General features: G+C 38.0%; 1 protein-coding gene across 1 annotated transcript in view; it reads left to right on the plus strand.

Annotated features, from left to right (window-relative positions):
• FOCAD (focadhesin) overlaps positions 1 to 27,984 on the plus strand; it is a 93,121-nt gene extending 65,137 nt beyond the window's left edge. The window contains exons 23-43 of the mRNA XM_010008435.1: positions 1,737 to 1,778; positions 4,905 to 5,013; positions 5,513 to 5,629; positions 7,097 to 7,335; positions 8,913 to 9,002; positions 11,777 to 11,924; positions 13,243 to 13,362; positions 14,313 to 14,435; positions 15,203 to 15,280; positions 15,670 to 15,741; positions 15,920 to 16,022; positions 16,257 to 16,337; positions 16,461 to 16,589; positions 19,358 to 19,473; positions 20,424 to 20,684; positions 21,314 to 21,403; positions 22,521 to 22,698; positions 24,083 to 24,180; positions 25,014 to 25,265; positions 26,414 to 26,489; positions 27,911 to 27,984. Of these exons, the coding sequence (XP_010006737.1) occupies positions 1,737 to 1,778; positions 4,905 to 5,013; positions 5,513 to 5,629; positions 7,097 to 7,335; positions 8,913 to 9,002; positions 11,777 to 11,924; positions 13,243 to 13,362; positions 14,313 to 14,435; positions 15,203 to 15,280; positions 15,670 to 15,741; positions 15,920 to 16,022; positions 16,257 to 16,337; positions 16,461 to 16,589; positions 19,358 to 19,473; positions 20,424 to 20,684; positions 21,314 to 21,403; positions 22,521 to 22,698; positions 24,083 to 24,180; positions 25,014 to 25,265; positions 26,414 to 26,489; positions 27,911 to 27,984 (2,596 nt within the window). The remainder of the gene's footprint in view (positions 1 to 1,736; positions 1,779 to 4,904; positions 5,014 to 5,512; positions 5,630 to 7,096; positions 7,336 to 8,912; positions 9,003 to 11,776; positions 11,925 to 13,242; positions 13,363 to 14,312; positions 14,436 to 15,202; positions 15,281 to 15,669; positions 15,742 to 15,919; positions 16,023 to 16,256; positions 16,338 to 16,460; positions 16,590 to 19,357; positions 19,474 to 20,423; positions 20,685 to 21,313; positions 21,404 to 22,520; positions 22,699 to 24,082; positions 24,181 to 25,013; positions 25,266 to 26,413; positions 26,490 to 27,910) is intronic.

Below are 27,984 nucleotides of genomic sequence, written 5' to 3' on the forward strand. Positions count from 1 at the left end.
TCATAGTGAACTGAGGCACACCTCAGTTCATATGGTAAGCTGGCAGTATTAAGCCTGAGGATGTTATTTAAAATAAAGCACATGGTGCACATCTTGATCCGTATCCTCAGCTACTTCTGTTTTAGTCAGAGGAGTACCTCTCAGTCTGTCAGGAGTTACCCATGTATGTTTATGGCCAGGAGGACAAGGTCGGAAGTGGGAGGCTTCACAGAGAAGAACTAAGTATCCATGATATTATAAATATCTTTTCCTGTGCTTGCTCCTAGGTGAATTGGGAAAGTAGAATGTACAAACAAAACCAAAATGTCCTTTGCCTGTTTCAGTCCAAAAGGTGTTAGTGTTTCCAAGTGCTACTCTAAAGGAATGCAAAATTTGTGTCTGTTTTTTTATTCCAGTTAAATCTAGATTAGAGGGTTTCATGGTAAGATCTAGAGTGATATGGTATTGTAGGAGATACTCTTTATGTAATAGTGGCACAATTTTCTGTTGTTTCTCTGTCTCATTCCTTTCTTGGTAGGGTGTAAAAAAACCCAACATTTTTCAAGTCAGAAGAATGCTTATAGTATTGCTGCATTTGTAGATTTCTCCTGAACTGATTTCTGCACTGTGTTTCCAAGACAGTGTTAATGTAAGCTATGTAAAACATTAACAGAATTCCCTTTTAACAGTGCAGAAATCAAAGCAGGAAGTGAACTGGGAGCCACATACTAGCTTTCATGTCTTTTCCCATTCCCCCTTAACTGTGTGGTGGTTCAGGGCTCCTAATGTTTGCTGGGTTTAATCTCACTGTAGACTTTAGTGTTAATGCTATGTTTTTTAAGTACTATGCAATTTCCATTGTTATTTGCCAAGTCAGTATGTTTCTAGTGTAGGTGAGTTTGAAACTGTGCAAAAACAGTGTGGTTATGAAGGGAAGCCTAAGTAGATTTATTTTAAAGCCTGGGTATAACTCAGCCTTACAGCATGATCCTGTTTTACAAGGTGTGCATTTTCAGTCTTCTAATCACATGTTGTGGAACTGTGTTTGGAGTATCTTTTTCTGTAGAATTACAGTCATGGCCAGGATGGCATTGTAGTGTTGCAGTATAGAGGATCTCTTTCCTCGACCAAACCTAGCAATATAGAAGATTCACTGCATCTTTGCTTCTCTCAAATGTGAAACTAAACAAATGCAGACAAGCAGCTTATTATAAATCAACTACAGTAATGTATTAGAGACTGTAACTACTCCCATGGCTGTCATTTAAATTAATTCAGGTTACTTTACTGCCTGATAGCTTGACTGCCCATTGTGGGTTGCAGGAGTATAGGGAGTGTTGGTTACAGTGTTATCGTAGTCTGTTGTAAAGCATCCTATTTTATTATGTTAAGAAATAGCATAGTGATGTGGAAACTTCTGTGTGACAGGTCAGAGAACAGGTTTATGGCTGTTGCACAAACTTACATTTTACAAAAACTGGTATGAATAATAAATAATACATACATTTATATTTAATATAATAAGTAATAACCTTTTATAAAACATTGGTAGTGTGCATAATCACAAAGAAACGTTGAGTGGTACATAAGCACTTTTACAGTTCTAATGCTTGTGATTAATTTGCACTAAATCTTCCAATAGCTAGATGAGATAATTGTTTACCTGGAATGGACAAATGTTAAATCAAAAGGGGAAATGAGCTGAGTTAATGCTATAGTATAATTAACATGGTGTAAATTCTTTGTTTCTGTTGCAGGGTCAGAGATATGTTGACTGATGTCATCAAGGGTGCTTCCAAGTAAGAACTGCTGATTTATTACAGACAATAAGGGGTTCTCTTTTGTGACAGAAGGTGTAAGAGAATATTTTCTGCAATTGGTGATCTGCCAATTTCATCATTTCATATGACTGCTATTGAGTATAGGAACTCTTCCCCACCTTGTCCTTTGAGGTTTTTATCCAGCAAAGTGTGTGCACATCCAAGCCATGAGCAGCCACCTTCTCTAAGAGAATACAGCGCGAAATTCTGTCAAAGGCCTTGCTAAAATCAAGGCAGACAGCATCTGCAGCCCTCCCCTTGTCCAGTGAGCAGGTCACCCTGTCACAGAAGGAGATGAGGTTAGTCAAACAGGACCTGCCCTTCTTGAACCCATGCTGACTGGGCCTGATCACCTGGTTGTTCTGTATGTACCACATAATGGTACTCAGGATGATCTGCTCCATCGGCTTGCCTGGTACTGAAGTCAGACTAACAGGCCTGTAATTTCCCAGATCATTCTGCTGTCTCTTCTTATATATGGGGGTAACACTGGCTGATTTCCAATCTGCTGGTACCTCCCCAGTCAGCCAGGACTGCTAGTAAATGATGGAAAGTGGCTGGGTGAGCAGCCCTGCCAGCTCTTTTCGTCACTATTGGGTGCATCCCATCCAGCCACATAGATTTGTGTACATCTGTGTGGTGTAGAAGGTCACTGACCATCTCCTCCTGGATTGTGGAAGGATCATTCTGCTCCTCGTCCCTGTCACTTAGCTTAGGGAGTTGGATTCCCTTCACATAACTATTTTTGCTACTATTCCTCATCCTGTGTCATCATGCTTCCTTCTGCATCTAATAGGGGATGGAGGGTCTCTCATGTCTTTCCTTTATTGTTAATGTATTTATAGAAGCTTTTCTTGTTGTTCTTTACCATGGAGGCTACATTAATTTCTAGCTGGGCCTCGGACCTTCTTATTCCCTGAATAGCTTCATTGCGTTTTTGTAGTCCTTATGAGTGACCTGCCCCTTCCTCCAGAGGCCACAGATTCTCTTTCTCTCCCCAAGTGGCAGCCAGAGCTCCATGTTCAGCCAGGCTGGTCTTTCATGCCGCTTTCTTGCCTTAGAGCACATGGAGATGGCCTGCTCCTGCACCTTCAAGATTTCATCCTTGATGAGTGTCCAGCCTTCCTGGACTCCTGTACCCTTCAGAACAGATTCCCAAGGGATTCTGGCAATAAGGCTACTGAGTTAAAGTTTGCCCTTCTGAAGTCTAGGGTGGCAGTTTTGCTGCCCCCCCTCCTGGCATCTCTAAGAGAGAACTCTTAACAATTCATGGTCACTCTGCCCAAGACAGCCTCCAACCATCACATCTTCTAACAGACCTTCCCTGTTCACAAAGAGCAGGTCTAGCAGGGCAGCTTCCCTGGTTGGTTCACTCACCAGCTGTGTCAGGAAGTTATCTTTGACACATCCCAGGAACCTCTGGGACTGTTCTCTCTCTGCTGGGTTGTAGTTCCAGCAGACATAAGGAAAGTTGAAGTCCCCCACAAGGACAAGGGCAAACGACTGTGAGATTTCACCCAGGTATTTATAAAAGAGTTCATCTACCTCACTGCCCTGGTTGGGAGGTCTATAGCAGACTCCCACAGCAATGTCAGCTCTTCTGGCCTTGACCCTAATCATGATCCAAATGGACGGTGCATTGTCATTGTTGTAAGTCTAGTTCTAGCAAAACTTGTTGAGATAACAGCATTGCCTAACTTGAGAGGGAGTGATGAATTTTCTGTAGGTAACAAAAGAGGGATTTCCTGTGCATAGGTTACATCTCTAGCACTTATGTTTCCTAATTTTCTTCTAAGAAGATACTGGCATTTTCCCCCAAGATTTTCAATACAGAGTAAGACACTGCTCTTTTTTCTCCTGAGGCATTCTACATTGATTATTTTTACCTTCTTTAAATTTCAACCATCCAGCTATCATGAATGTGTAGGTTTATAAGTTTCTCTGTTTGAGGTATATAATGAAATGTGAATTTTTAGAAATGGATCAACAACAACAAAGGTTGTAGACATAAATTAGTAAATTATTTAAGACAACAGCTATTTGGAGACTTGAAAGAGCTTAACTAAGCACCTAGTTGTAATTATTTGTAGGTATCTCTTACCTGAAAGGGAATAGTTACAGTATTCCAAACAGGAGAGGTCAATGACATTCAACTGAGACCTGTGTGTCCTAGTTTAAAAAGCATATCAGAAATGCAGAAATTATTTTTATTGTAAAAATAAGATATTTGGATCTGTAATGAATGTGTATGTTTGTAGTGAAGGTGTATTTTTACAGGAACAGTTGAGAAAGTTTTTAGAAATGGAAGGCTGAGGCAGAAGGTGTGGTACACTGTGTACTGGTCTAGTGTAAGACTGTAAGTAGTCTAATACAGTCGTATTGTTCAGCTGCTATTGTAAGACAGCTAAGAGAGTTCCAGCAGGATTATACTGCACTATGTTTTTCTGAGAATGAGTGGGATATCAACATCTATCTTTTCATGAAACTGAACAGTTCTGTTTTCTCATTTGCAAGTGGCAGGGTTTTTTTCTTGAGTTCCATAAAATAAAAGTTTGTGCTCTGGTAGAAGTTAGTACTCTTTAAAACCTGTAATTTTCCATTATGTTAATGTTTTCATAGCACAGGGGAGTAATTAAAAACTTTTTATTAAGCTGAAGTTTCAGTGATGGCTGCTCAGCTAATGTTGCAGTGAAGTGGCACCTGCCTGTCTTGCATTTTCTGTGTGAAGAGCTTTTTGTGTTGTCCCCTGTAGAAATGGTACTAGCTAAGACCAACTGATCCCTTTCTTTGAATTCTACTTGAAGTACTCATTACTGAGGAATGAGGGTAAAAAAGCTTCTGTTTTTAAACAACTTTGTATTAGGCTTTATATAAAAGACAAACAAGAAAAAAGACTGGTATGCTTTTTTCTCCCATTCTTTCACTAATTCCTGAAGATGAAATGTGATAGACTTGGGCTGTCTTCTAGCTCAGCAAAATAAAGTTGCTAGGTGCAAAGGCTTCCCCTCCTGGACCACCTGCAGCTTAACTTTCCTGCACCAAGGTACATGTTTTATTGCCTACATCTCTATTATGCTTCTCAACCATTTCCCTTCTTCTGTCCAGAGAGAGCCCAGTGGTGAAAGGAAACTCTGTTTTTGCCTTAACTGGTCTTGCAGTTGCTGTAGCCAAATACGAAAGCAGCCTTTCCTCAGATACTGAAAGGATGCCTGAGGTGAGTCAATCTAGGAAAGAGATTCTCTACTCTTAGTAGACTATAATGAAGCAATATGACCAGATGTGTGGGGTATGGTAAGTGAATGTGAAGTACCTCACATTTGAAGTTCAAATGTCACATAGCTGAATTAGTGCCATCTGGCAGCTGTTGTGTAATCTATGCTAAAACAGAGTATATAGGTGCTTTCACACTAGAAACAAAAAAAACCCAAACAAATAAATTTGTTGGTTTTGGTAGATGAGATAGAGGTCTGCTAGACACTAAAACCCCACCAGCCTCATTTCTTGTAATTTTTACTTTCATTGTATAGTGCTTGATAAAAAGTAGTGCTGGAGGGTCAGCATTGGCACATAAATTATGCTACTGTTGGTTTGTAAGGATGCAATAATCTTATTCCTGATGTCTCATAGCTGGAACATCACCTGCTGAGCTTCAGTTCAGGTAGGACCTGATTTAATGAAAAATAACAATTAATATTTAGGTTTGTTTTTTGCAGACTGAACCTGACTTTCTTCCCACAAAACACTGGATTTCTATGGTCACAGAAACCCTCTTTAGTATTGTGAATAGCCGCTATCACCCTAAAGGTCCAGTCTTTCCATGGTTCTATCAGGTATGTATTGTGCTGTTAAAGGCAAGAAAATATATCTGTATTTCATAGCTGAAGTTCTTAGCATGGAGTTTCCTGGTTCTGTTAGCTCTTTAGTAGTTGTAATACAGGAGAATCCTTATTACCATGTTCCAGTACTTAAAGGGTGGCTACCAAGAAAATGGACACTCCTTATTTACAAGGGGTTGCGTGGAAAAGACAAGGGGTAATGGGCACAGGTTGCTTCTGAGGAGATTCCAATAGGACACAGGAGGTAAATTTTTCACCATGAGGACAGTCAAACATTGGAATAGTCTCCCAAGGCAAGCGGTAAATTCCCCCAAATTGGACGTTTTCCATCTCAGTTTGACAGGGTGCCTAGCCATCTCATATAAACTATAATAGTACCTTGAAAAGTTGGACCAGGTGATCCTTGAGTTCCCTTCCAACTTGGCATTCTGTGATTCTAAGATGAAAATTACTGATGGACATGAGTCAGCTCTGGCATGTGATCCTTGTCATTATTGATAGGAGATAAAGATCACCAAATCAATTGTAGTGTTAAACACTAGATTGATGAGATGTAATGAGATTATAATACTAGGCTGGCATTAGCAGTTGTTACCAAATTGTTCTGTGACTCCTGCCTTTTAAAATAATGCTGTTTAAAAAATGTGGTTTTGAGATGGAATTATGTGGCAATGTTTAATTTCTAAAATCCACTGCATAATAAAATTTTTTTTAAAATAGCTTGTAAAATGTTAAAGCACATAATAGAAATCACTGTCCTAGAGTGCCTTACATTCTAATAGGGTTTTTTTTCTTTTCCTTTTCAGGAAAAGTTGCATATGGAAATAGATAAATAATAGATTAGACTAATACTTAGAATCAGTCCATTGTTTTGGTAGCTGTATGGATTTTACCTTTCAAACTGAAAAGGAATTAAAAAACTTCATAAGGCATCTTTCTGCTAGAAAGCATCTCTACTGGTTATCTTGCAGGTTCTCATATTTTGTCATCTTAGGCTTTTGAGGTAGTCCTTTTTCCAGCTCACTGAATTCTTGATGTGTTGTAAATACAGAAGTATATGAGGATCATGGCTGGTTTCTCTTTTCCCTTCTATTCATGCTGCTAGATATCTTATCAGGGAAGGTGAAAACTACAATAGACCAATGTATTTATGTGCAGACTAGCTGTTAAATTTTAGTTGCAACATGTCTTATTCTTTGTTTACAGTTTCATACTTAACAATCTTAGTTACACTTATATTTTGTATTCTTAATTACCCTAGTTTTAAGCTGCCTGCAAGGTAAGGTAAATGAAAAATTACTGTAGACAATTCCATGAACTACTGTTCATGCAATACATCTGTGCTGCTGTCGGTATTTATTTTAAATTCCTGAAGTGCTGAGTGTTAGTACCTGGAAATGAATTTTATTTCCTTCCTTTAAAAGGAAAATGAAAAAAATAAATAATTTTTTTTCTTTCTAGAAATCCTATTCAGGTGAAAATACTGCTAGCATTATAGCTCGTTCGTGTGCGGCCACTGCTTTGTCTCTCCTGGTGCCAGTTTTCATTGTATCCTGCAAGGAGAAGATTGAGGAGGTCCTGAATATGCTATCTGACAGGTTACCTGGGAAACCAAATGCTGATGAGTCTCAAGCAGTTCAAGTCCACATGGGCCTTGGTTTGGGGATGTTTATTTCACGTTTGTATGAAGAAAAAGTCAGGTAAGGTTACTATGTGTAATGTAGGTGTGTAAATAACCTCCTTCTTTTTCCTGCATGTGCCCCTAAGTTATGAGGAATTGAGGTATTTGCAAGTCATAGGCAAATGATCCTTGAGAGACTTTGCAATGTTTCTTAAAAGGTGTCCCTTATTATCAGTCTTCAGGCTCTATCTACCAGTGCTATCCTGGATATTTTGCCATTCTTTCAGGATGAACAGTTAATTTTCATGATATCCTAAGGTTCACTTGCAAAGTGGTCAGCTAGAAGACCCTCACAGCTTCTAAAGTGGACTGGCTGCCCCAGGAGATTTAATTGTAAAACAGTTCTCGTTTCTTTTCTAAGTGGTGTTCTGGACCCTGGGTGGTGTCCAGTTGCACTGTGAGTTACGTGTAGGAGTGTGGAGCTGCAGCTGAAGTAGCGTGGTGCACTGTCTTGAAGGTGTACCATGTTGGCAGCAAAGAGGTGTTGTGACGTTGGTAGAAAATGCCTCCTTTACAGAAGGGTTTGCCTCAGTTGCAAATTTCCACTTATCCCAGAGAAATTAAGAAGCAGGTTTGGCTTTATATTCTGCCTACTTCTTGACTACTAGGGATTCTGTCTGCCTATATTCCCATATAAATACTTTTATTGGTTCATAAGCACAACTAGCAAACAAATTTGGCTGACAGCTATTTATTTGCTCAACAAAGCTGATGTTTCCAACACGCCTTTTTTAAAATACTGTGCAGCATTGATCTGTTCTAATCTTCATGCTTTGATGTGTTGATGTCTTGCTGCCTATGACACAGCCAAACAATTTGGTCATGGACTGTCATTAGCCAGCGGTGACATCTGAGCTACACACAAACTTTAAAAGGCTCTTAAAGAGAATTATATTAGGTCAGCTTGGTATTTTGGAGTATATGAATCTTTATTTTGGGTTTGTTTTTTATGGTGAGGGGTGTTGAAATTAATACATTTATCTAATAATTTCTTTGATGTTTCCTCTTCAACTGTCCTGCATAATTTCAAAGCTTAATCACACACGTTCTTAAAAACTCTGACTTGCAATAACAGCAAAACCTTTAGGGATTTTATATTAGCTATAGCTATAGTTTTTTATTAGAGGTTTCCAGTTCATTAAGAAAATTGTGTACATGTTTTGTCAAGAGTGCAGTCCCTGTGATGACTTTAATGTGAGATGTAAATGCTTCCTTCTTTATCAGTAAGTTGAGATTTATGGAGTTTATGACTTCAAATGTCATGAATTTTCAGCTTATAAGTAGTTACAGATCTAGCTGAGATCATGTTCTATCAGTATCCTCATATTGTCAGGCACATCTTAAAAATTCTGGATGCTGGGTTTCTTTCTGAGTGTTGTAGCAATAACAGTTGCCAGTAAAGGTTTTAAAATGTTTTTATTATTTGTATACAAGTAAATTTCTATGAATATGATACAAATGAGCAATCACATAGTTATTGCTTACAGACTAGTATGGGAACCTGCTACAAGAAAATAACTCTTATTAATCTGTATTTTAAAGAGCAGAGCTGTGTTGTGGATTATTTTTCTGTTTTGTTTTGTTGTACTATTGCAGTGATGTACCTGGTCAACAGATGAACTTAGCTCTAATGAAGTCCCTGGATGCACTGGAAGACTGCTGCTTTGACACCAGTCTTGAGTACAAGTGAGTCTTCATTATTGATGATACTTTATTTTGAGTTCCACCTTTTTAATTCATGTCATTATTCCTTAATTATACAAAGATTAGAAGGATAGACTGAGGGGATGGCCTGTTTTGAGTACTTCCATAGAATCAGCAATTAGCAAAGGCTCATAAGGACCCTCAAAGATCCATATCCCTCTCTAGAACAGACTCAGCTATGGATTTGGACTGTGTTACCCAAGGCTTTACAGTCAGGGTTTGAAACCACCAAAACTTAAGATAGCACAGTGTCTCTGGGCCCTGGCTCCACTTTTGAACTGTTATCTTGATGTGAAAATCAGATGTTTCAGATGTTTTAGCTTGTGTCTGCTGCCTCTCAACCTCCCACCATGCAGAGCCCAGCTACATCGCCTCTCACCTTTCCTGTCTGTGCCAGAGACGCTGTTGGGTGCCCCCAAAGCCATCCCCTTTTGCAGATGAACTAGCTGTGGTCCCACAGCCTCTGCTTTCAACCACAGTCTCCAGCCGTGCTGCCTCAGTAGCCTCCCATTAACTTGTTCCACTTTTGTTGGTATCCTTTTCTCCATTTGGATCAGTGTTCTACTCATGTATTTGATTTTGAACATAATTCTTCCCTGATCAAAGGAAACAGAGCAATAATTCCTATTTGCCTTGGTCTTCACCTCTCCACTGGACCTTCTGAAAAGGTGTGAGGAGTCACAGTTGCACACCATTGGGCTGTGAACACGTATAGCTTAACCAGGATTTGAGTTGCCTGTTGAGTGGCACAGGGGAGTAACACATGATGCACAGAGGAAGTATCTACTGCTTCACTTTGTTACACCTGTTGCCGCTAGTTTGTGCAGTTTGTTAGCTGGAGATAAATACCTCACAGAAGAGCCAAACTAGACTTCTTTAGCAGCAAAAGGTTGCCAGAAGGATGTGAAACACTGGCAAGCAGAAATGGGAAGATTGAAGGGTTGGTAGTTTTTTTTTTATGCTAAGCTTAATGGCTACATTCTTTAAAGCTTAATGGCAAGTTGGTGTGTAATGGGAACACTCTATGTGAGCAGAGAAGTAATAAAAAGCTGCAAATGTGGCAGACTTGACTAAGTTTGGCATTTGTACACTCTTAAACTGCTATTCCAAAGTGATGGCCTTTCTACCTTTTCATGCAGTATGATAATCATCGCCAGCTGTGGCACCTAAGCATTGCCCTCACCTTTTCATCAGTGTTTCACCTGTGCTAAAATGACAATTATTTTTCCCCTGAAATGGGTTGCAAGTTTTTTGAGAGTAGGTATATTATGCAGTGCAGATGTGGGGGGATGGAGTTTCCTTTTCTCTGAAGTAATTATGTGTCTCCCCTGAGGTTTATGACCAGCTGGTGGCAGCGCTCTGCTACCCACCTCTCACCCTGCAAGGCTTCTTAGTTGTCTCAGAAAATGTGCCTCTCTGCTCAGTAACACATTTTTCTAGGGGTGTTAAGTGAGGCATCTCACACCCTGAAGGACATTATCAAGAAAAAGAGGGGTTTTTTACTGAATTTTCATTTTGTTTTTCTACCTTGAGTGTCTAGATAAGAACGTGGTTTAATGGTACGCGTGCTATGCAAACTGGAACTCACATAACCATGCTTCACTGATCTTGTCAGCCTTGATAGGGATCTTGATTTTACATATAATTTTCTACATTGAATTCTCTTTTTAAAAAAAAACAACTGGGAAGGTGGGTAGGAGGCTGGTACAAGCGGAATGAACAAGAGTTGTTTCCAATAAGCATTAAGACTCTTTGCCTGAGCCAGTGCTTTAGCTTGGTGATGTTCCATAACAATTTCTGCCTAAGTTGCATAAAATAAAGTTTCCTCTCAGAAAAGACCATTGTAAGAATAATGGTCATAAATCAATACTCTTTTATCTTTCATAACCACACAGGAAGAACAAAATTAAAATTGAAACTTGTAGTCTTTCAAAGGGGGAAAGACATTTCAGATTATGAAATGTGTTAAGATGATGCTTCTTCAGTTTATAACTGAAACAGAGTTTCATAGATTGCAAAGCCTTAGGAGCTTTGCAGTTACTCCTGATTCTATAAGAGAGGCGGTGAAGCTGTTTGTGCCATCTGCCCTATGATTTTTTGTACTTTGAAGTTATGTTCCTTTTGTTGAATTTTAAGTATCCTCAGCATGCAACTGTTAGTTGTGCTAGATATGTCTGCCCTGTTAAAGCTGTTGCATATGTGTATTTTAGTACCTGTGGGTTAGACTGTATACCTGACATTCATGTTCTGAAATGTGGGTGAATAACAGGTGACTCTTGCAGCCATTGTAGCCACTCTCTGGCTCAATCACTAATTTCGTTATTTTTGCAAACTGGAACACCTCTTGCCAACAGTCTGAGAGCAACAGGCCAGTGGACCTGCAATTAGTATGTTTTAGTGTGATGTCAGCATTTGAGATTTCAGTATAAATCAGACATAGAAGCTTGGATCCATACTTCCTTCATACTAGTTGATGTGCTTGTGGATGAGGCTATTGGTTCTTCAGGGCCAGAAGGAATAATGAGGCTGTATGTGTAGGACTTACTATTTTAAACTCCTGTTTTCTTCTGCTGCTCTTTTTCCATCCTGTGTCTCCCAAAAAGCATTATCTACCTATGTGGGAAATAAAAACATTTGTAATATTGACTATGGTAGTTACAAGAGGTCTTTTTGGTCAGCAACCCATGCTGGGGTGAAAAGAGCATTCAGAGCAGCCAAGCCATACTTAATCCTTTTTCTTTTGTCTTCTCTTTAAGCACTGGATGTATTTTGGGAGTAGGACTTGTTCTTTCATTTATGAGTCACAGTAGCCAAACAGAATCACAAGTGCATGTTTCTACTGCATTGCAAAAACTCTGCAAGTACATGGATAGCAGTGAGGACCAAAGCAGATCAGTCCAGGAGGTATGACCTATTTTAATGCAAATTTTAAATCTTCCTTTTATTTTGTTGCCTTTGTTTAGTAACTATTGACTTTTTACTGAAGCTTTATGTCTGTAGTACTAGAATACTTGTTTTTGTTATTTCTTTTACAAAATACGGTTTTATATCTGCTGAAGAAAATAATATTAATAGTAATAATAATAGAATAACTCACAGTGCTGCACAAACATTAAGAAACAGCCTGAAAAGATAATAATTATATAAAGTGCTTATTTAATTCCTTAATCTCAAATTAAATTGTTGAAAGTTGGGTCCTGAGTAACTGTGGTATGAGTCTCTTATATAGAGCTGTTTGTGGCTCATCTGATCTACTAGAAGGCAAACAGCAAGTTACTGTCAGAGAGAACCTTAATGCTAATACTTCCTCCTTCAATATGCCTTCCCTTTCCTTCCTTCCTGCTGTCACTAGCTAATGTGAATCTTGCACTTGTGAGTGCTGCTATGGCCCTGCTTGCCCCTTATAACTGTTTGAGCATGTGTTTCAGTTTCTTTTGCCAGGATGTGTCCTGTAAGTTTTAATGTCCATGGACTAAATCTGTAACCTTGTTGAGATAAAACTTGAGAAGGAAAACTGATTAAATTAGAGGAGCTTAAAACAGAAAACAAGAATTGGGAAAAGTGGGTGTTTTGCACAAAAAAAGCAACCCTGTATCTGAAACAGCTGAGTTGCATAATCCTCCCTTTTCTAAGGGAGTTAGTAGAGATTGGTAGTACTATTGTGTTTCTTCTCTTGGAATTGCTCTTTATGTAAGGTCTTCTTTTATGGAGTTCAATTTTTTGGCAGTACGTATGTTTTGCAGATTAGCATTTTGCAGTTAATGGTTCATTCATTGTAATTACTTACTTTTACTCTCCCCAGAGATCTCAAAGTGCTTTACTGAACTTAAACTGGGTTCAATACAGCAACTTCTGAGATGAGAAGCAGCAGCTATTTAACATCATGAGATAGTTTGGGATGAGAGGCAAAGGCTTTCTTTTTCAATTAAAAACTCTGTAAGGAATTTTACAGATAATTACATTATTACATTTGGCCAGCACCCGAGGATTCATGCTACTATATTTATAGGATGCACTGTTCCTTGTGAATCCTTCTGCGATGACATGCACTCTTCTGTCCTTGTAGATGTGCTTGTAGCCCTGATGGGATCACAACATGCTGTGTATTCCCACATAAATAATTATCTGATATTTGTGTTGGTTCATTGCTCCATGTGCAGATTGCTACAATGAGTTAAATCAGGCACTTGTTAACAGCATTAATTTTTTTTTTTTTTTTCAGGTACTTGCCTATTCTGTGGCCTGTTCCTGTGTCTCTGCTTTCAATGGTGGAATCATAGAAGCAGCTAAGGCTGAGGAAGCCATGAACAAGCTACAGACCTTAGTGGAAAATAATCAGCAGGTCATAATTCAGAGTTTGGGCTTTGCTTCACTTCTGTTTTTTTCTTACCTGTTTAGTGTTGGATACTGCTTGTCCCAGAATGCAATTTCAAGAATATTTTTTTTTATCTACGTTCAGCATTAATTAACATTCAGTGTGTTAAGCTTACCGTGCAATTGCCAAGACCACCACTTGATCTTTTGATGCATTGTCTACAGGTGTATGCCAATAACTAGACAGTAAAATGAAACATGTTTTATATATTTGACAGCATTTAAAAGATAGGTTCTTACTTTTGAGTTTTTCATGTCTTTAGTCTCTGAGTCCTGCAAAATTTTGTCTCCTTAGTAACATGTTTCTTTAGATTATTTTTCTTGATAGGAAAATACATCTACTGTGCTTTTCTGAATTTTAGCTTTCCCTTAGCCTTCAGACAGTGCATCATAACCACAGCCACAGCTATCCCTCCAAGTGTCTCTTTCATCCCTAGTGTCCTAGGGTTACCCTCAAAGTACCAAAAATAATCTCTGTATTTCAGTGTGTTTTCTTTTTTGTTTAATGTTTGTGAGAAAAAAGGGGGGGAAGGAAAAAGAAAGAAAAAAGACAACCATTTACCCATTTTGATTCAAACCTACTATTACACTAGTGAACTGTTTAGAACATTTATCTGGAAAATAGGGAGTAAAAAGAAACTACCTTTGCTACAGCTTTTTATCTTACTATGAGAAAGTCTACTCTAAAATAAAGGGTCCAGAGCTACCTATCTTTAAAAGATCAGTATTTAATCTCAAAAAATTCTATATCACTTGACATGAGGAAATACATTAAATAAGAAAACATCTAGTATTTTAGACAAAGACATTACACCTAATTATTTGGATATAATAAATATGTAAGTAATGTTGCAATTAAAAAAAAAAAAATAGCATCCTCAGGAATATCTTTTTTAATGTGCCTTTTTCACCTTACAGACCCACAGTTTTGCTTTAGCTCTAGGTGCAATAGTACATGGATTGTCAGCTTGTGGTCATGGGAGAGCTGAAGATCTAAGTAACAGACTAATGCCTGCCTGGATAAAAGTTGTGCTTGCAGAGGTAAAGGGGTTGGAATTCATAGCCTGTTTTTTGGGGAGGAGGTGATTTTAAATGAAAAGTAGGGCTGTAATTTTTCCTTGCTTCTGCAGATCTGATGCTAGGGTAGGTTAGGTCTATCAGAACATGCATTTTGATTAATATTTGGAAGAAAAAGTTTTTGGTCTGTTTACTAAAGGGAAATTTTTTTCTTCTGCTTGGATGATTTATGGGTAATGCTTATGGCAATGAGATCTTAATTTGGACATTTTAACTAACACTATCCAAGGATAAAATCTAGGTTAGTGAATGAAGATGCCTTGTGAAATGGGGTGCTACTTATCAAAGCCCAACAGAATGGTAATTTTAGTGCCTCAGTTGTGACAAAAATTTTTATTTATCTCATTGTAACAAAAATCGTTTGTTTGAAATCAAACTCTAAACTTTCACATCAAGATTGCATCTGAAGGTAATTATCAATAAAGAAACAGTGTTTCAGAGTGACTTGCACTGGCTTATACAGACTTTCTAGCATAACGTTATTTGGGAGAAATCCAAGATGATTTTGGATTGGGGCAGGGAGGGTGGGGAAGCTCCATATAAATCCTTCATTCACCTTGAAAGGGATGAATAATTATCCAGCACGCTGAAGGGCTGACCTGAAGAGGTTGCTGAGATGAGATGTGCAAGTGATAGCAGTCATGGTTTTTAAGTTGGAAGAAACAAGTGTTTTGTCCTTCAGTAGTGCTGTGTGACCACATGGATTCACTGATCCTGAATTACTGTTCCAGGGTTCTCCAACAATGCAACGTCTGGCTGCTATCAGTGGGCTGGTTGCACTGGTGGGCTCTGAAGGAGGCATGGTACAGGTGAGAACATACAAGCATACAAGAACATACAAGGCAAGATGGAATTACATCTTCTGCATCCTTACATCAGTGGTTGTATACCAGGGCATTGCATTGGTATTGCATACCATTTATGCAATAGTCAGTCATGTTGGGTATGAACCAAGAGAGATGGAATTACAATGTGTAAAATGGGGTCTGTTCCATTTTCACATTATATGGTTGATGTGCAGTGCCACTGGGGAAAAGTTTACCGCCATGTAGGCTTTCTCTGTTTGTCCTCCACTCCCCCACAAAAAGGCATGGGTGCAAATATAAACTGTCTTTTCAGCACCTGTTAATCTATTTTGTTGATTCTTTTTTACCCCTTAGAAAATTCATATCATTTTTGCTTTCTTTTTCTCTGGCAGCTGAAATCTGAAAGCATTCAGTCTTCCCAGTTTCAAAATAAGCTGAATGAAGTCATCAGAACCCTTACACAGGTAAGAAAGTATCCTCTGTTTCCTGCTTTGGGTATTGCACTAACAGTTTGGATATTGTACTGTGTCACTTTGCACACACAGGCCAAATCTGTTTAAAGAAACTGCATAATGTCTGTGTCCAGCCTGAATGAGGCAGCAGCAGAAGTCTGTCTTAACTAGTGGCTTATTGTCTCAACAGATAATCAGTTTTTCAGGGCAGATTGGCCTTCAGACGAATGCAGCAGGACTATTGGGCTGCCTTCATATGTCCTGTTTGTCCTCTACCCAGAACAGGGCATCAGGTAAGAGGCTTTATTATTGCTGGTTAAAGAACATGTAGAAGTGGCCACAGGTGCTAAACAGGCATCGAGGGAAGAGACCCATTAGACAGCACAGGCTAGACATTACAGCCCTATTAAATGACATGACAGCCTTTGAATCAGATACCTCATGTTTTAATGTTATAACATGCTTATAATAATGTTATAATTTCTGCTGGCCCATTTTAGTATACAAACAGTCTTTTCTCTTCACAGTTCCACCAGATTTTAGCTACTTGCCTGAAAACAGCCTTATCAGGGCAGCCATTGACTTTGCCATTGAAAGTGGAAAGAAAGGTAAGAAGAAATCCCTCTGGGAAATTGGTTACAACTGTAAACAGTGACCCTAATAACTCCCTCTGATTTGCAAAGAGAAGTGTGTGTGTAGAACTCAGACTCTGATTAAACCTTCTGTTGTAGGCCCTGAATCTGTCTCAGCTGAGCTGGTGAAAGTAGCGCTGACACCCATTGCATTAGTTGGAGAAAGCCATCAGTATCCACCTGTAAACTGGGCATCCATTCTTTCTCCTTTGATGAGGCTAAACTTTGGTAAGGTTAATAATTTTCTATTAAGTCTTTTGAATTTCTCACCAGATTTCTTTTCTAATGCAGCTTTCACAAACTTTAGAGCCCACTTCAGGGCTAGAAGTTATTGCAGAGATCAAGTGTTTGCCATACTTTCAAGACCAATTTTTTAATGTTTACAAGCATGTATTTGTGATCTCTATGTGGACAGTTTGTTTTAACTCAAGAACAGACTAGAGAAGATGAGAGCTGAAAAGCTGGGAGCAGGACTGGAAGTTCCCTAAAACACAAGTGAAAATTAAGTAAGTTTTTCATTTGAACTATTTACGGTAAGAAGAGGTCACTATGAAACTCAACTAATTGTATCTTATTTTCAGTACCCGCTGGGTACAGGGCCTGTGTCAGAAGCTGCAGGCAGCTTTATCATGGGTTTAAACTGTTGTAGTTCATCTAGCTATCACTAGTCTGAAATACACTTTCTACTGAGTTACACTAGGTGACAAAGAAAAGCATATCCCATTTTCCATCATGATCTTGATTTTCTCAGTGCTTCTCACAGCATTTTTTCTTCATGCTGGAAAAAAACTTTGATCCTGAAGTACTGTGTTGAACAATTTGTATAATTTCATTTTCAGGTATCTGCCAGTGCCTGTTTTGGTCAATATAAGTGTCTGAGTTTCAAACTAATTTCCTTAAAAAATTCCAGCAAACTGCTGTGCAAAATTCTGTGTTCCCTTGTTTGTTTCCTGTGAGGTTTTTTTTTCTCCTGCTTTATGTAAATGTTATTACTGGCCTTAAAGATTCTTTAAAAGCTTAGTTGGGAAACTACTGTTGTGTCCAGAAAATGGCAACATTTTTTAAATTTCTTTCTGGTGCTTGTATAAGCACTAGAAATCATTGAACTGGTCAATGAAGAAAAACTACTTGGTAGATACAGAAAGATTTCGCTGCCTATAAACATTTTGTGTATACTTGAGCTGCAACCTCTGTTTTACTTGGTATTCTTGCAATTGACTGTAAAGTCTTTTGTAAGACTGAGAGTTTCCTATACTGAGCTCTACAGTCCATTCTGATGCAAATCTGTGTGCAACCTTATGAATAGCTGAAACTTGTTGAATGTATGGGGGATTTTTTATTCCGGTTTTTCATTTAAGAATTTTACTTTTGTAAAATGGGGAAATTCCAGAGGAAACAGTAAATTCATTTTATGGCTATGTTTTTATTGACTCCAGACAGCAACACAGTCTGCCTTTTTATACACAATTTCTCTTGACTGTCTGTCTGGAGTGTTGTGGAAGTTGCACAACCTTCTCTTGATTATATATGTACACAGAAATAGGTCTTGCTGTGTGGTAATGAGCAATGTTAATGTTATGTTAGCAGGTATAACTCAGAATAGTTGTAATATGACCTAACAGTCCACCTAGAAATGTGATTCTCTTAACACACTTTTTATGGAATGTCTGTATCATGAATATTTTATGAAAATGAGGCTATATGCTCAATTCTCTCTGGTTCTCTAGGTCACCATTATTCATGTCTGAGAATTCAAGGCTTTTTATAAGCTTTGAATGTTTCACATACTCCACTCTGAAGGTTTGTTCGTTGGTAGATATATTTAAGATAATGGCTTTCCTATCTTACAAGGTTTATTGCAGTTATTGTTGAGCAGAAATGGTATAATGGGATTGAAGCAATACCTGCTCGTTATTCAGTAGTGTTCTAGATTGAGCAGTCATAGGCAAATCATAATCTGTGTCTCAGCAGTCCAAGATAGTGAAACAAAATTTTTTTAATTGATTACCAATGTATCTTGTTACAATTTCATCCTTTCCGAGTTCTGCAAATGACTTGTCATGTAAGATATTTTATTTCAAAGATCCTGATACTAGGGTCTTAAATATTTGCTTTGTTCATGGAGTGGTGTTAGTGAACTTATGGAAGTCATACTATACTATATAGATTGTTATGTTAATTACTGAAAGATGTTTAATTTGAAAAGCACCTATTAAGTTTTATGCTGACATTTAACAGTAATACGTCTTCTGTTTAATGAGTCAAATGCTAATATAAGACTTAAATTTTTAGTCCTTTTGTTGCTGTAGCAATCATGTACTATATGAAAGCCATGCCACTGCCTAAAGTATACTTTCAACACATTTATGGCTAGTAATTCTATTAAGAAACAGGATGTACTAGTCATTTAAGGGACTTCAAAGGGAAACCAATAAGGATTCCATAACCATTGAAATCTTCAGGCACAGTAAGGTGTTCCCATGAGTTAATCCGTAGAATGCTGTAGCCAAGCACCCATAGTGGTAACAGTGACTAACATCTGTTTTGCGACATGTTATATGAGCATGGGATACCTGGAAGAGTAGAAACATGAACAAATGCTCCTGCATTTAGGAAGAAGGAGTATTCAGAGTCACTTATGTCGGAAAAGACCTTTGAGATCGAGTCTAACTGTTATATTGACTCATTTCAGCTTCTGTAGATTATATCTTCTCTTTATTTGGCAAGAAGTTTTTTAATTCTTACTTTTTTTACCATTCACACGTTTTTAATGTTGAGTGAATTGAAACTGATATGAACAAATCCTGAGATTTCTTGCTAAAAATGCATGATTGAGAAGAGACTTGTAACTTGTTTTTAAATCTTTAAGCAGCATCTCTAGAGAAGCAATTTTTATGTAGTGCTCTAGCAGAACAATAACACTCCTTTATTTCATGAGTTGAGAAAAAATTTAAAGTGAAAATAATTTCTTCATGTTTTGTTTTCTTCTGCTTTAGGTGATGAGGTGAAACATCTCTGCCTTCAGCTGGCTGTGACACAGGCCCAGTCATCTCAAAATGCAGCAATGCTTTTGGGGATGTGGGTCACACCTCCTCTTATCTATAGTCTCAGTGTACGTATGTCAGAAAACTTGTGTCAGAAAAATTGTTTAGCAAATATTTATAGTGAGAGGCTATTCTGAAGCCTTGACATTCAAGGCAGACTTAAGATCTGCTTCATTGGTTTCTCTTGGATTGCTTAAGACCTCTTTCCTCACTTTCCATTCTCTAGCTTTGGAAACCTGGAGATGTAAGAAGGCGTGGCATGTAGGGAGAAAAAGTATCTTCTATTTTACCAGCTGATAGTCTTAGACAATAAGTCCAACCTGTCTGTCCAAATGCTGGTCTGCTTCTTCCAGCAATGTTTCTTGATCTAGTAAAATGTGTTACTTCTTGAACACCTTACCTAAATTCTGTTAATGGTCAATAGACTGACCTATAGTATAATCAAATTTTGGCTAATACTCCACTACAGTGCAGTTCTTCTTACTGAGGTACAACATGGATTGCTTGATACAGTATGTAAAACTCCTTGAATCCCAGTGTGCAGTTCTGTCAGTTTTTACAAGTTGAGGAGCCAAGTTCATGACGATTCTCAGAAACTCCATTGTGGATTTGTGATCTTTTCCAGTTCAAGGGATATTTTTATCTTGTAACAGTAATACTAACAGTACTAGGAGTACCATACTTCTGTGCATGGCTGTCTAGTCAGTGTGTGTACTTGATGTAAGAACACAGTGGGCACCATATAGGGAAATCATAATTGTTCTTCCAGCACAGAAACAGAATTCTAAGGTTTCTAGAAAGTTCCTTAGTTTTTAAGGAAAACAGAATATTGACATGTTTAAACTATTTAATTCAAGCAATTCATCAAAAGAGGGAAGAACTGAGAAATATTTATTACTTTTGAATGTGTTTTAACGTGGTGTTGAGCCACTTTTTTGTAATTTCATCTTATGTAACAATAGCTGATGGTCACTGAAGAGCTTGAATGTGAAACTAAGCAAAAGTTTCTGTTTTTCAGATGAAAACTCAGAAATACCTTTCCATGTCCTTGCCTTTGTGGATGAAACATGTTGCAGAAGACAAACTACAGTATTTTACAGAAGTGTTTCTGTTACAACAATTTGAAGTGAAGGACCACACAGAAAACCCAGAAATTTGCCAGTGTGTTTTACAGGGGCTTATGCAGGCAATGAAACTCCCAAACCCTGCCCAGTACTGCTGGGGCTTTCTGTGCCAGGCTGTGGAGAAAATATTTGAACTCCTACCAAATGAGGTTCAGGTAAGGAAATAAGTATGAGGTGCATGAACATTGTAACTGGGTATTTTTTCTGCTGGTAAGTCCCGTCTTTCTGCACTGACCCATCAGATTTGAAACATGAAATAGATGTAAAATTTGTAGTGATAATAGTTAAGATACCCTCATAATTCCAATTTAAGTTAGTTTTGGATATTCTTTAGAATATGACTAAGCTGTGAAACCAATTTAATGTACACTTCTACCTTGTAAATTATTTCGTAATGGAAAAATACAGTGTTAGTACTGAAATAAATGTTGCTGAAACAGAAGCAGAGAACAATCAGAAGGGGGGGGGTTTCTTCTACCACAGAGGATTCAGCTTCCCATGGTGATTTAAAGAAACTACAGAAATATCTACAAGGGAGAGCACTTTTCTATTAAAAACAAAATTAAATCTTCCAGAGTTTTCAGATACCATTATTCCTTAGTAATTAAGTAAATAGAAGTCCCCAGTAAATACATAATTTCTAAAATAGAAAAAATAAAACAAAGCTAGAGACTAAATTAAATAGTTATAATGATCATTAACGAAGTTTCTGAACTCACAGATTTTAATGATGAGGAAACCTGGAAGTATGCATCTAAACATGTATTTACTTTTCTGTTTCTAGAGAGACAAAATGGAGATGTATATTGATGTGGCAAAGTGTATCTCAGAAATGGCTGATTCAGAGATTGAGCGCATTGTCCAGATCTCTAAGGTAATGATGTTTACTCCTGATCCTTTACCACCAAATCATGTGAAGCAAGCATGAGTTACCTTTTTGTTGTCATCAATTCACAATCAGTGTTCATTGAGAGCATTGATTGTTTTATCTGCCATGCAGGTAAGGGTTTTCTGACTTTAATTAGCAGGCAGCAGAGAGAAGCAACAGTAGTAAGAGCCCATATCCAAAACCTTATCAAGGCAACTGAAATACTACTGATTTCACCTGGGAGCTTTCAAGTGGAGAATCTAACATTGTCAGGTTCAGTCAGGAATCTGTTAGCAGTACAGGACCAGTGTTAGATCTTCTGAATCCCAGAGCAGGATGCAAACATCTGATCATAGTCCTCTTGAGTTAATGTAATTACCCACTTGAAGCAGCCTGTAACTAGCAGTGACTAGCTGTGCTTGAACTGGCAGATCCTTCCTTCTGTTAAAAATGTGAAATGCTTTGACTGCACAACCTTTCATTCTTAACTTAATGTGCTATATTTGCATGCATACTCAAATGTTTCCTGATGGACAGGGTGGCTAGGGATCACAAAGGAATAGTGATTCAGTTTCTAACTCAGCAGTGGAGTCACTTAGCAGTGAAATTCTTAACAGCTGAAATGCTGAGGAAATTACCTGTGTGGAAGTACTTGATGGCTTCAGATCAGGTTGTTATAAATAAACATCCATGACATAAAGCCATATTGTTCTGTTTACTGGCAGATTCAACAGAGGACTCAGCATTTAAATTGGTTATGTCATTTTCTTGTATCTATGCATTTGTGTTTCTACACTGGAAAATGCCATTTAAGAAAAACTTTTTTGTTATTGTTGTTAATGTGTCTTGCAAGAAGACTTGAACCTCCAGAACTGTCAAGCTAGCTCATTTCAATTTAAATGGGAATGTAGGATTTAAACAGTATGAAAAGTGCATGAAGTTGCACTTTTTTGGACTGTTGCATGTAAAATTACAGTCTTGTGTTTCATTATGTGTCTTGAGGAAAAATAATCCTGCTAGATAATCAAATATATCTTCTTTTTATATAAAGGGGAATGTAGCATCTACTGTTCCCGAAAGAAAGGTATGTTTTAATTTATCATGTTTTTAATTGCATTTGCAGAACAATATAGAGAAGGCCACATTTACGAAAGTGTATTTAATTTCTCAAGGCAGACTGCCTCTCACAAACTTGATTGCCATGATCAATACTGTGGCAGGATATCACCAGAAAGATACGATTTTATGGATGCTCTTGCATAGTTTCTATCATGCTCGCATTGTGAGCCACGAAAACACAGGTAAGGTCAGGCTTAAAAAATCAACAGATATAATGGAACTACACTGATACTTTAATAATAATTAGAAATAATTTTCAGGTGCTTTAACTCCAAGTGTTTTCAGATTCCTCCATATTAGAAGCTGCTCAATCTTAAGAATTTTTCTGCTCTTCAGATATTTTTATCAAACAATGCTTTTGGTTTTTTCCAATTCTTTATGTTCCTGTAGATCAGTCACAAGTCATTTATCTCAGCCAGGTGGTTTGCAGAGCAGAGTTTTGACTAGATTCATGTCTCTTAGTCTTTTTAGACTTTCACTGTAAGGTACTATTAGAAGTGTACACAGCACATCAGAGATCAGTGCAGCTCTGATAACCTTCAGATCTAGTATCTGATTTACCCGTGTGTGACATGGTATGTAGTGACATGTTCCCTGTGAGACTGGTTGAACCAAGGAGATAGCTTGCTTTTCTGGTCTTCTTGCATTGAGTTACCACAGGAAACCAATTGACCTTCTATCTCTTCATAACCATACCACCACTTGTCAGGTTAATGAGTTAGGCTGGCTCTACTATGGGTCTCATAAAGCACTGGAGCTGATGCAAGAGAAGTACTAGAACACAGAAAGATGAAGGAGGAAGAAACGGGAACAGAGGGAAGCAAGAATGAGGTCTTTTCATTTTCAGAGCAGAAGGATCTTTGACTGTGTTCACAAAACAACTTCAAAGCATTACATTGCTAGATACCTTAGCAGCCAGCTGTAGTTGAAAAACTTTGTTTTGAATGAGTGAATTGAGGCTCCTTTGGGTAAAAGAGGAGGCAACATGAAAGAAGGCACATGTAAAGAGTATAAGGAAATGGTAGTCTGAAGTGACATGGTCTCAAAGGCAGACATGGTTCTTAGTTTGTAGAGGCAGAACAGATTTCAGACAGCAGAATCTGAATCAGTGAAGCGTGTTTCATCCTTCAGTTGAGGGCTGATTTTATTTGCGAGTCATATCTGTATTTTACTGATCTTGCCTGCACTGTAGGAGGATTTTTGCAGGACTCCTCACATTCTTGCCCAATGTACAGTGACATCAGGGCTAAACTTAGGTGAAGAACTGGGGCAAAAACTTCAGGGAGGCTTTAGAATTCTGTAGTGGTCATTTATGCAGACTGGGTTAGAAGAATCTGAAGGCTGCCATTAGGTGAAACAATTCTCCCTCAGCTTTTCTTTTCCTGTTTGTTCAGTGTGTTGCCTGCATGCCTTCTGTCAGTGAAAACCATGAATCAAATGTGATAGTGGTGTCGTTCTTCCACAGTCAATGCTTTGTTGTTAGAGTGATTCCTTGTGCTTTCATTTTAATAGAAAATGGTGCATTCTAATGTTTTATGTGAATCAATATTCTTGTTCTTCTTCTAGGAGTGCTGAAAAGAATGGACTGGCTGCTAGACCTTATGGGCTACCTCAGAAATTTAGCACACAAGTCAACACCCTTGGAAAATATTAATCTTAAAGAGGTAAATGCTGTGAAAAATAGGTGCAGCTTTCAGGAAAAAAGGAGATTTTTATGTATTTCACATTCTTTCTCAGTAATAAGTATGATTTGCCTTGCTTTCATATTTTAGAAGATTGTCCTCTTACCTCCATAGACAACTTCTCAATTGTTGTGAGTGTATTTGTACTTAAAGCTCTTAGTTTAAAAAAAAGTGACATTTAAATTATGATAGATGATGAAGGCAATTAAAGGAAATTAATACAATAAAATTGAATCAATTAGAACAATTAAAGTAAAAATTTGAATTAATCAGTAATATTGTCCACACAGGTCAAAACTGCAGCTGCTGTTTGTTCATCATTACATCTCTTCAGCTTCTCTCTGGTTGAGAACATAAAATAAGCTGCTGTTTAGATCAGAAAGGCATTTATTACATTGCTGCAATATTTCCCAACCATTTGTAACACCACAAACATGACAATCTCTAATTTCCCTTCACAGTCAGCTTGCTATAAAGAAGTAATTTCCCCATTTTAGATGAAATGTGGATCAGCCTTAAGCCGAAGGATTATTTTAGAATAGTGTGGTTTTGCTTTTATTTCTGTTGACATTTTAGTTTGGAGTTTAGAAAAAGGCTTATGCTGCTTCAAAGCTTAAGAGAATATTAAGTATTCTTTGCTTGTGTTTTGAGTGTTACCTGAATTTTCAGATTGTTTTGAAGAGCAAGCTATCATCTGGATTTGTCTTTATCATTTGCAGAGGGGTTTGTTTGTTAGTTTGTTTGTTTAATTGGGGGGTTTTCCCCTCTCTGTTACTCCTTTAATATAGTGCATTTTTTGCCTTTTTCCCATTTAGTGCATAGATTTCCTCCTGTGGCTGTTTGCAGCTTCTGTGGTGGCCTGGGCTGATCATAGTGCACCGTTACTGCTTGGCCTCAGTGCTGACTGGTCACCATGGACGCACCAGACAGCGTCACCAGAACTACCTGAGGATCACATCAGCAAGGACTCCACTGACAAGCTTGCTATACAGGAGACTCTCACTCTTCTTCCAAGCAGCATTTCCCTTTTGCTGGCTAAAGAGCCTTGGAAAGAACAAGCACAGAAGGTAAAATCACTTGTAGTGGTAAGAATTTTCAAAGAATCAGAAAGCATCCTATTTTTAGTAGTCAGCTCAAGTCTTCGGTGGAGCAGCTATTTCTGTCTATTGCATCTGACTTGTGATTTTGTTTTTCTTTATTTGCAATCAGATATGGCTTGTCTCAAAAGATTGAATGTAGTTTCTTAATTAAAATGTGAGAATTGCAAAGAACAAGAAAATGTTGGGAGTTAAATTCTTAAGATGATACAGCTGGGAGAGGAGAGTTGGCAGCTGCTGGTAGCAAGTCAGTCTTTTAAACACTGAAAGACAGCTCCTCTGCAGTTCGACATCATCACAGTGGTAGTTTAGGGCAATCAAAGATCATCTGTACAGTTCATAGTATGTGTCATTTATTTTCAAGTCTAAGCTGAAAATAAGTGTGGAAAACTGTGCCTAATTTGGCAAGCCTACTGTAGATTGCTCATGGTTGTGATATCTGGAAATACTGTTATAAAGCTAGGTTAATAATTAGCTGTTTTGTGCAAACCAGAATCCTTTAAGGACTGGGTCTTGGTACACTCCTGTGCTCAGAGTTACCAGTGAAGTCAGAATTCAGAATGTGGGTGGAATGCAGAGTGAGCTGTTAATATGCAAGTGCCTAACCAGGCATTAGGAAAGAATTTGAGACTATCCCCTGAAAATCATCCTGATAAGTTTGAAATACCACTTTGTCCTCCAGGTAGCCTGCACTTCCAGAAAAACAGTGAAAAATGGAAGAGGGTGAAAGAGGGTCAAAGGCAGTAGGAGTTCTGAAGGATTTGCAGTAAAACGTTTGGACAAGAGACCATTAAGAAAGGATTGTATTAATAGGTTAAAGGCATGAACAGGCAAAACAAAGATAAGCTATTTACAGTGCCTTCTTTATTACAAAGAGTGATTTCTGAAGTAGTGAGAAGGAACAAAGGGGATTCCAGATTTAACTGTGGGAGTGCATCAGTGAGATGTACTCTGGCCTTTGGATAGTTTGGGCAGGTGCTTGGTTGGCCACTGCCTCTGATGAGGTAACTATGAGTTTAGCAACAATCAGGTGTTGCCTGTCAAACTTAAAAGAATTTGTGGTGTTCTGATACAGAGGCTCTTTTAATTCAGATTTTCCTTCATTTTTGAATCTGTAGTTTATTGACTGGCTGATCAATATGATGGGAAGTCCTAAGGAAGCATTATCAAAATCTTCTATGGACCTGCTGAAAGGTAGGATATTTTATCTGGGTCCTTATTTTTCATCACAGATCAAAATCCAGTTGTTAGAAGGAGTAAGATTAGTCTCTGCTATTAGCACATGTATGATACCTATATTTTGTCTTTAAGGAAACCTTGACAGGTTAAGTTAATATTTCTCTCTGTAACACCTTGTTATATTTGCTGTCTCATCTGCTGGCACTTAAAATGTGCCACTAAAGATCCAAAGAATGTAGAGGTACATCTGGTCCTACTAGCATATTTCAGTGATTGATCTGTCAATTGCTTTTGAAGTTAGCCTTAAAAATAAAATGCAACATACTATTTGGAAATGCTTCAGTACTACAATAGGAATTACATAATTTATTCATGTGCAATTTAAGACTGAACTGTGGAGAAGAGATAGGAGACAGGCAGTGATAGCTAGTAGAGTGATCTGACAAGAGGCGTAGATAGGGTTGCTGAGAATATGTATGAAAAGAAAGATGGGAAGTACATGGTATTTTGAATTACTGTAATGGCCTGTGGACCCCATTGCTCTCCTAGAGATGCAGGATTGTGAATACAACCTGTATAAGTCATTTTAAGAGGACATCACAAATACTCGGAGTGCGCTTGTATTTCTTTCCAGTAACACAAGGAATCACCTGATTTATTGGACCTAAACTTGGCATTACTAAGATAAGTAGCCTTGTTTTGTAGGTCTGAAATCTTTAGTCACTCGCTCATAAATTTCAGAATTCCCCTGTTGTGTCTGGTAATATCCTCCAAAAACAATGCTAAGCGTTACCAGAGAATCTCCTCTGTACATCAGAGGATTCCGATACATACATTATATTCTCAGCATGCCCTGATTGAGATGAATCATTATTGCCCTTGAGCTTTCTGTTGCTTTTTACTGTTTTAAGTAGTAGAACATGAAACTCCCTTCTGGATGGCTAGAATGTCAGTAGTTTGGTTACTGGATTTTGCCTTAACGCATGATCCTTTCAAATGGAATAACATATCCAACCAGTGAATTGCACAGAGGACCTAAGACATGGTGCTTCTGTCCTTTGCAGTGCCTCCTATCTCCCCTCTTGCATCATTGCTCATTGAATTAAAACTTCCTGCAGTGGTGGTTGATCTTTGTGCCTCATCAAAGTGATAGTCTAAGTAGCAGATTACATGATACAGTTTCAATAGGAGACATGCCATAAAGCAGAGGAACGGCCTAGTAGAACATCACATTTTAGAGGGGTGTAAAGCCTAGTGTATCTAGTGAGTGCAGGCATAACATCAAAAACTATCAGGCTAAGAAGTGAAAAAGGAGTTAAAATAATCAGTAAAAGGAGAACTGAATCCATACCTGTATTACTAAAATCAGGGAGAACTCTCACATCCTTTCCAGTCTGCACTGCACAAATTAATGTAATTTTTCCTTGTCTTCACAGTTACACTTCTGGCTTTGAGATCTCTTCCAGAGTTCAAGAAGAAAGCAGTGTGGACTAAAGCTTATGGGTGGTAG

This window comes from Chaetura pelagica, unplaced genomic scaffold, assembly GCF_000747805.2.
Source record: "Chaetura pelagica isolate M959 unplaced genomic scaffold, ChaPel_1.0 scaffold232, whole genome shotgun sequence".
Taxonomy (NCBI): Eukaryota; Metazoa; Chordata; class Aves; order Apodiformes; family Apodidae; genus Chaetura; species Chaetura pelagica.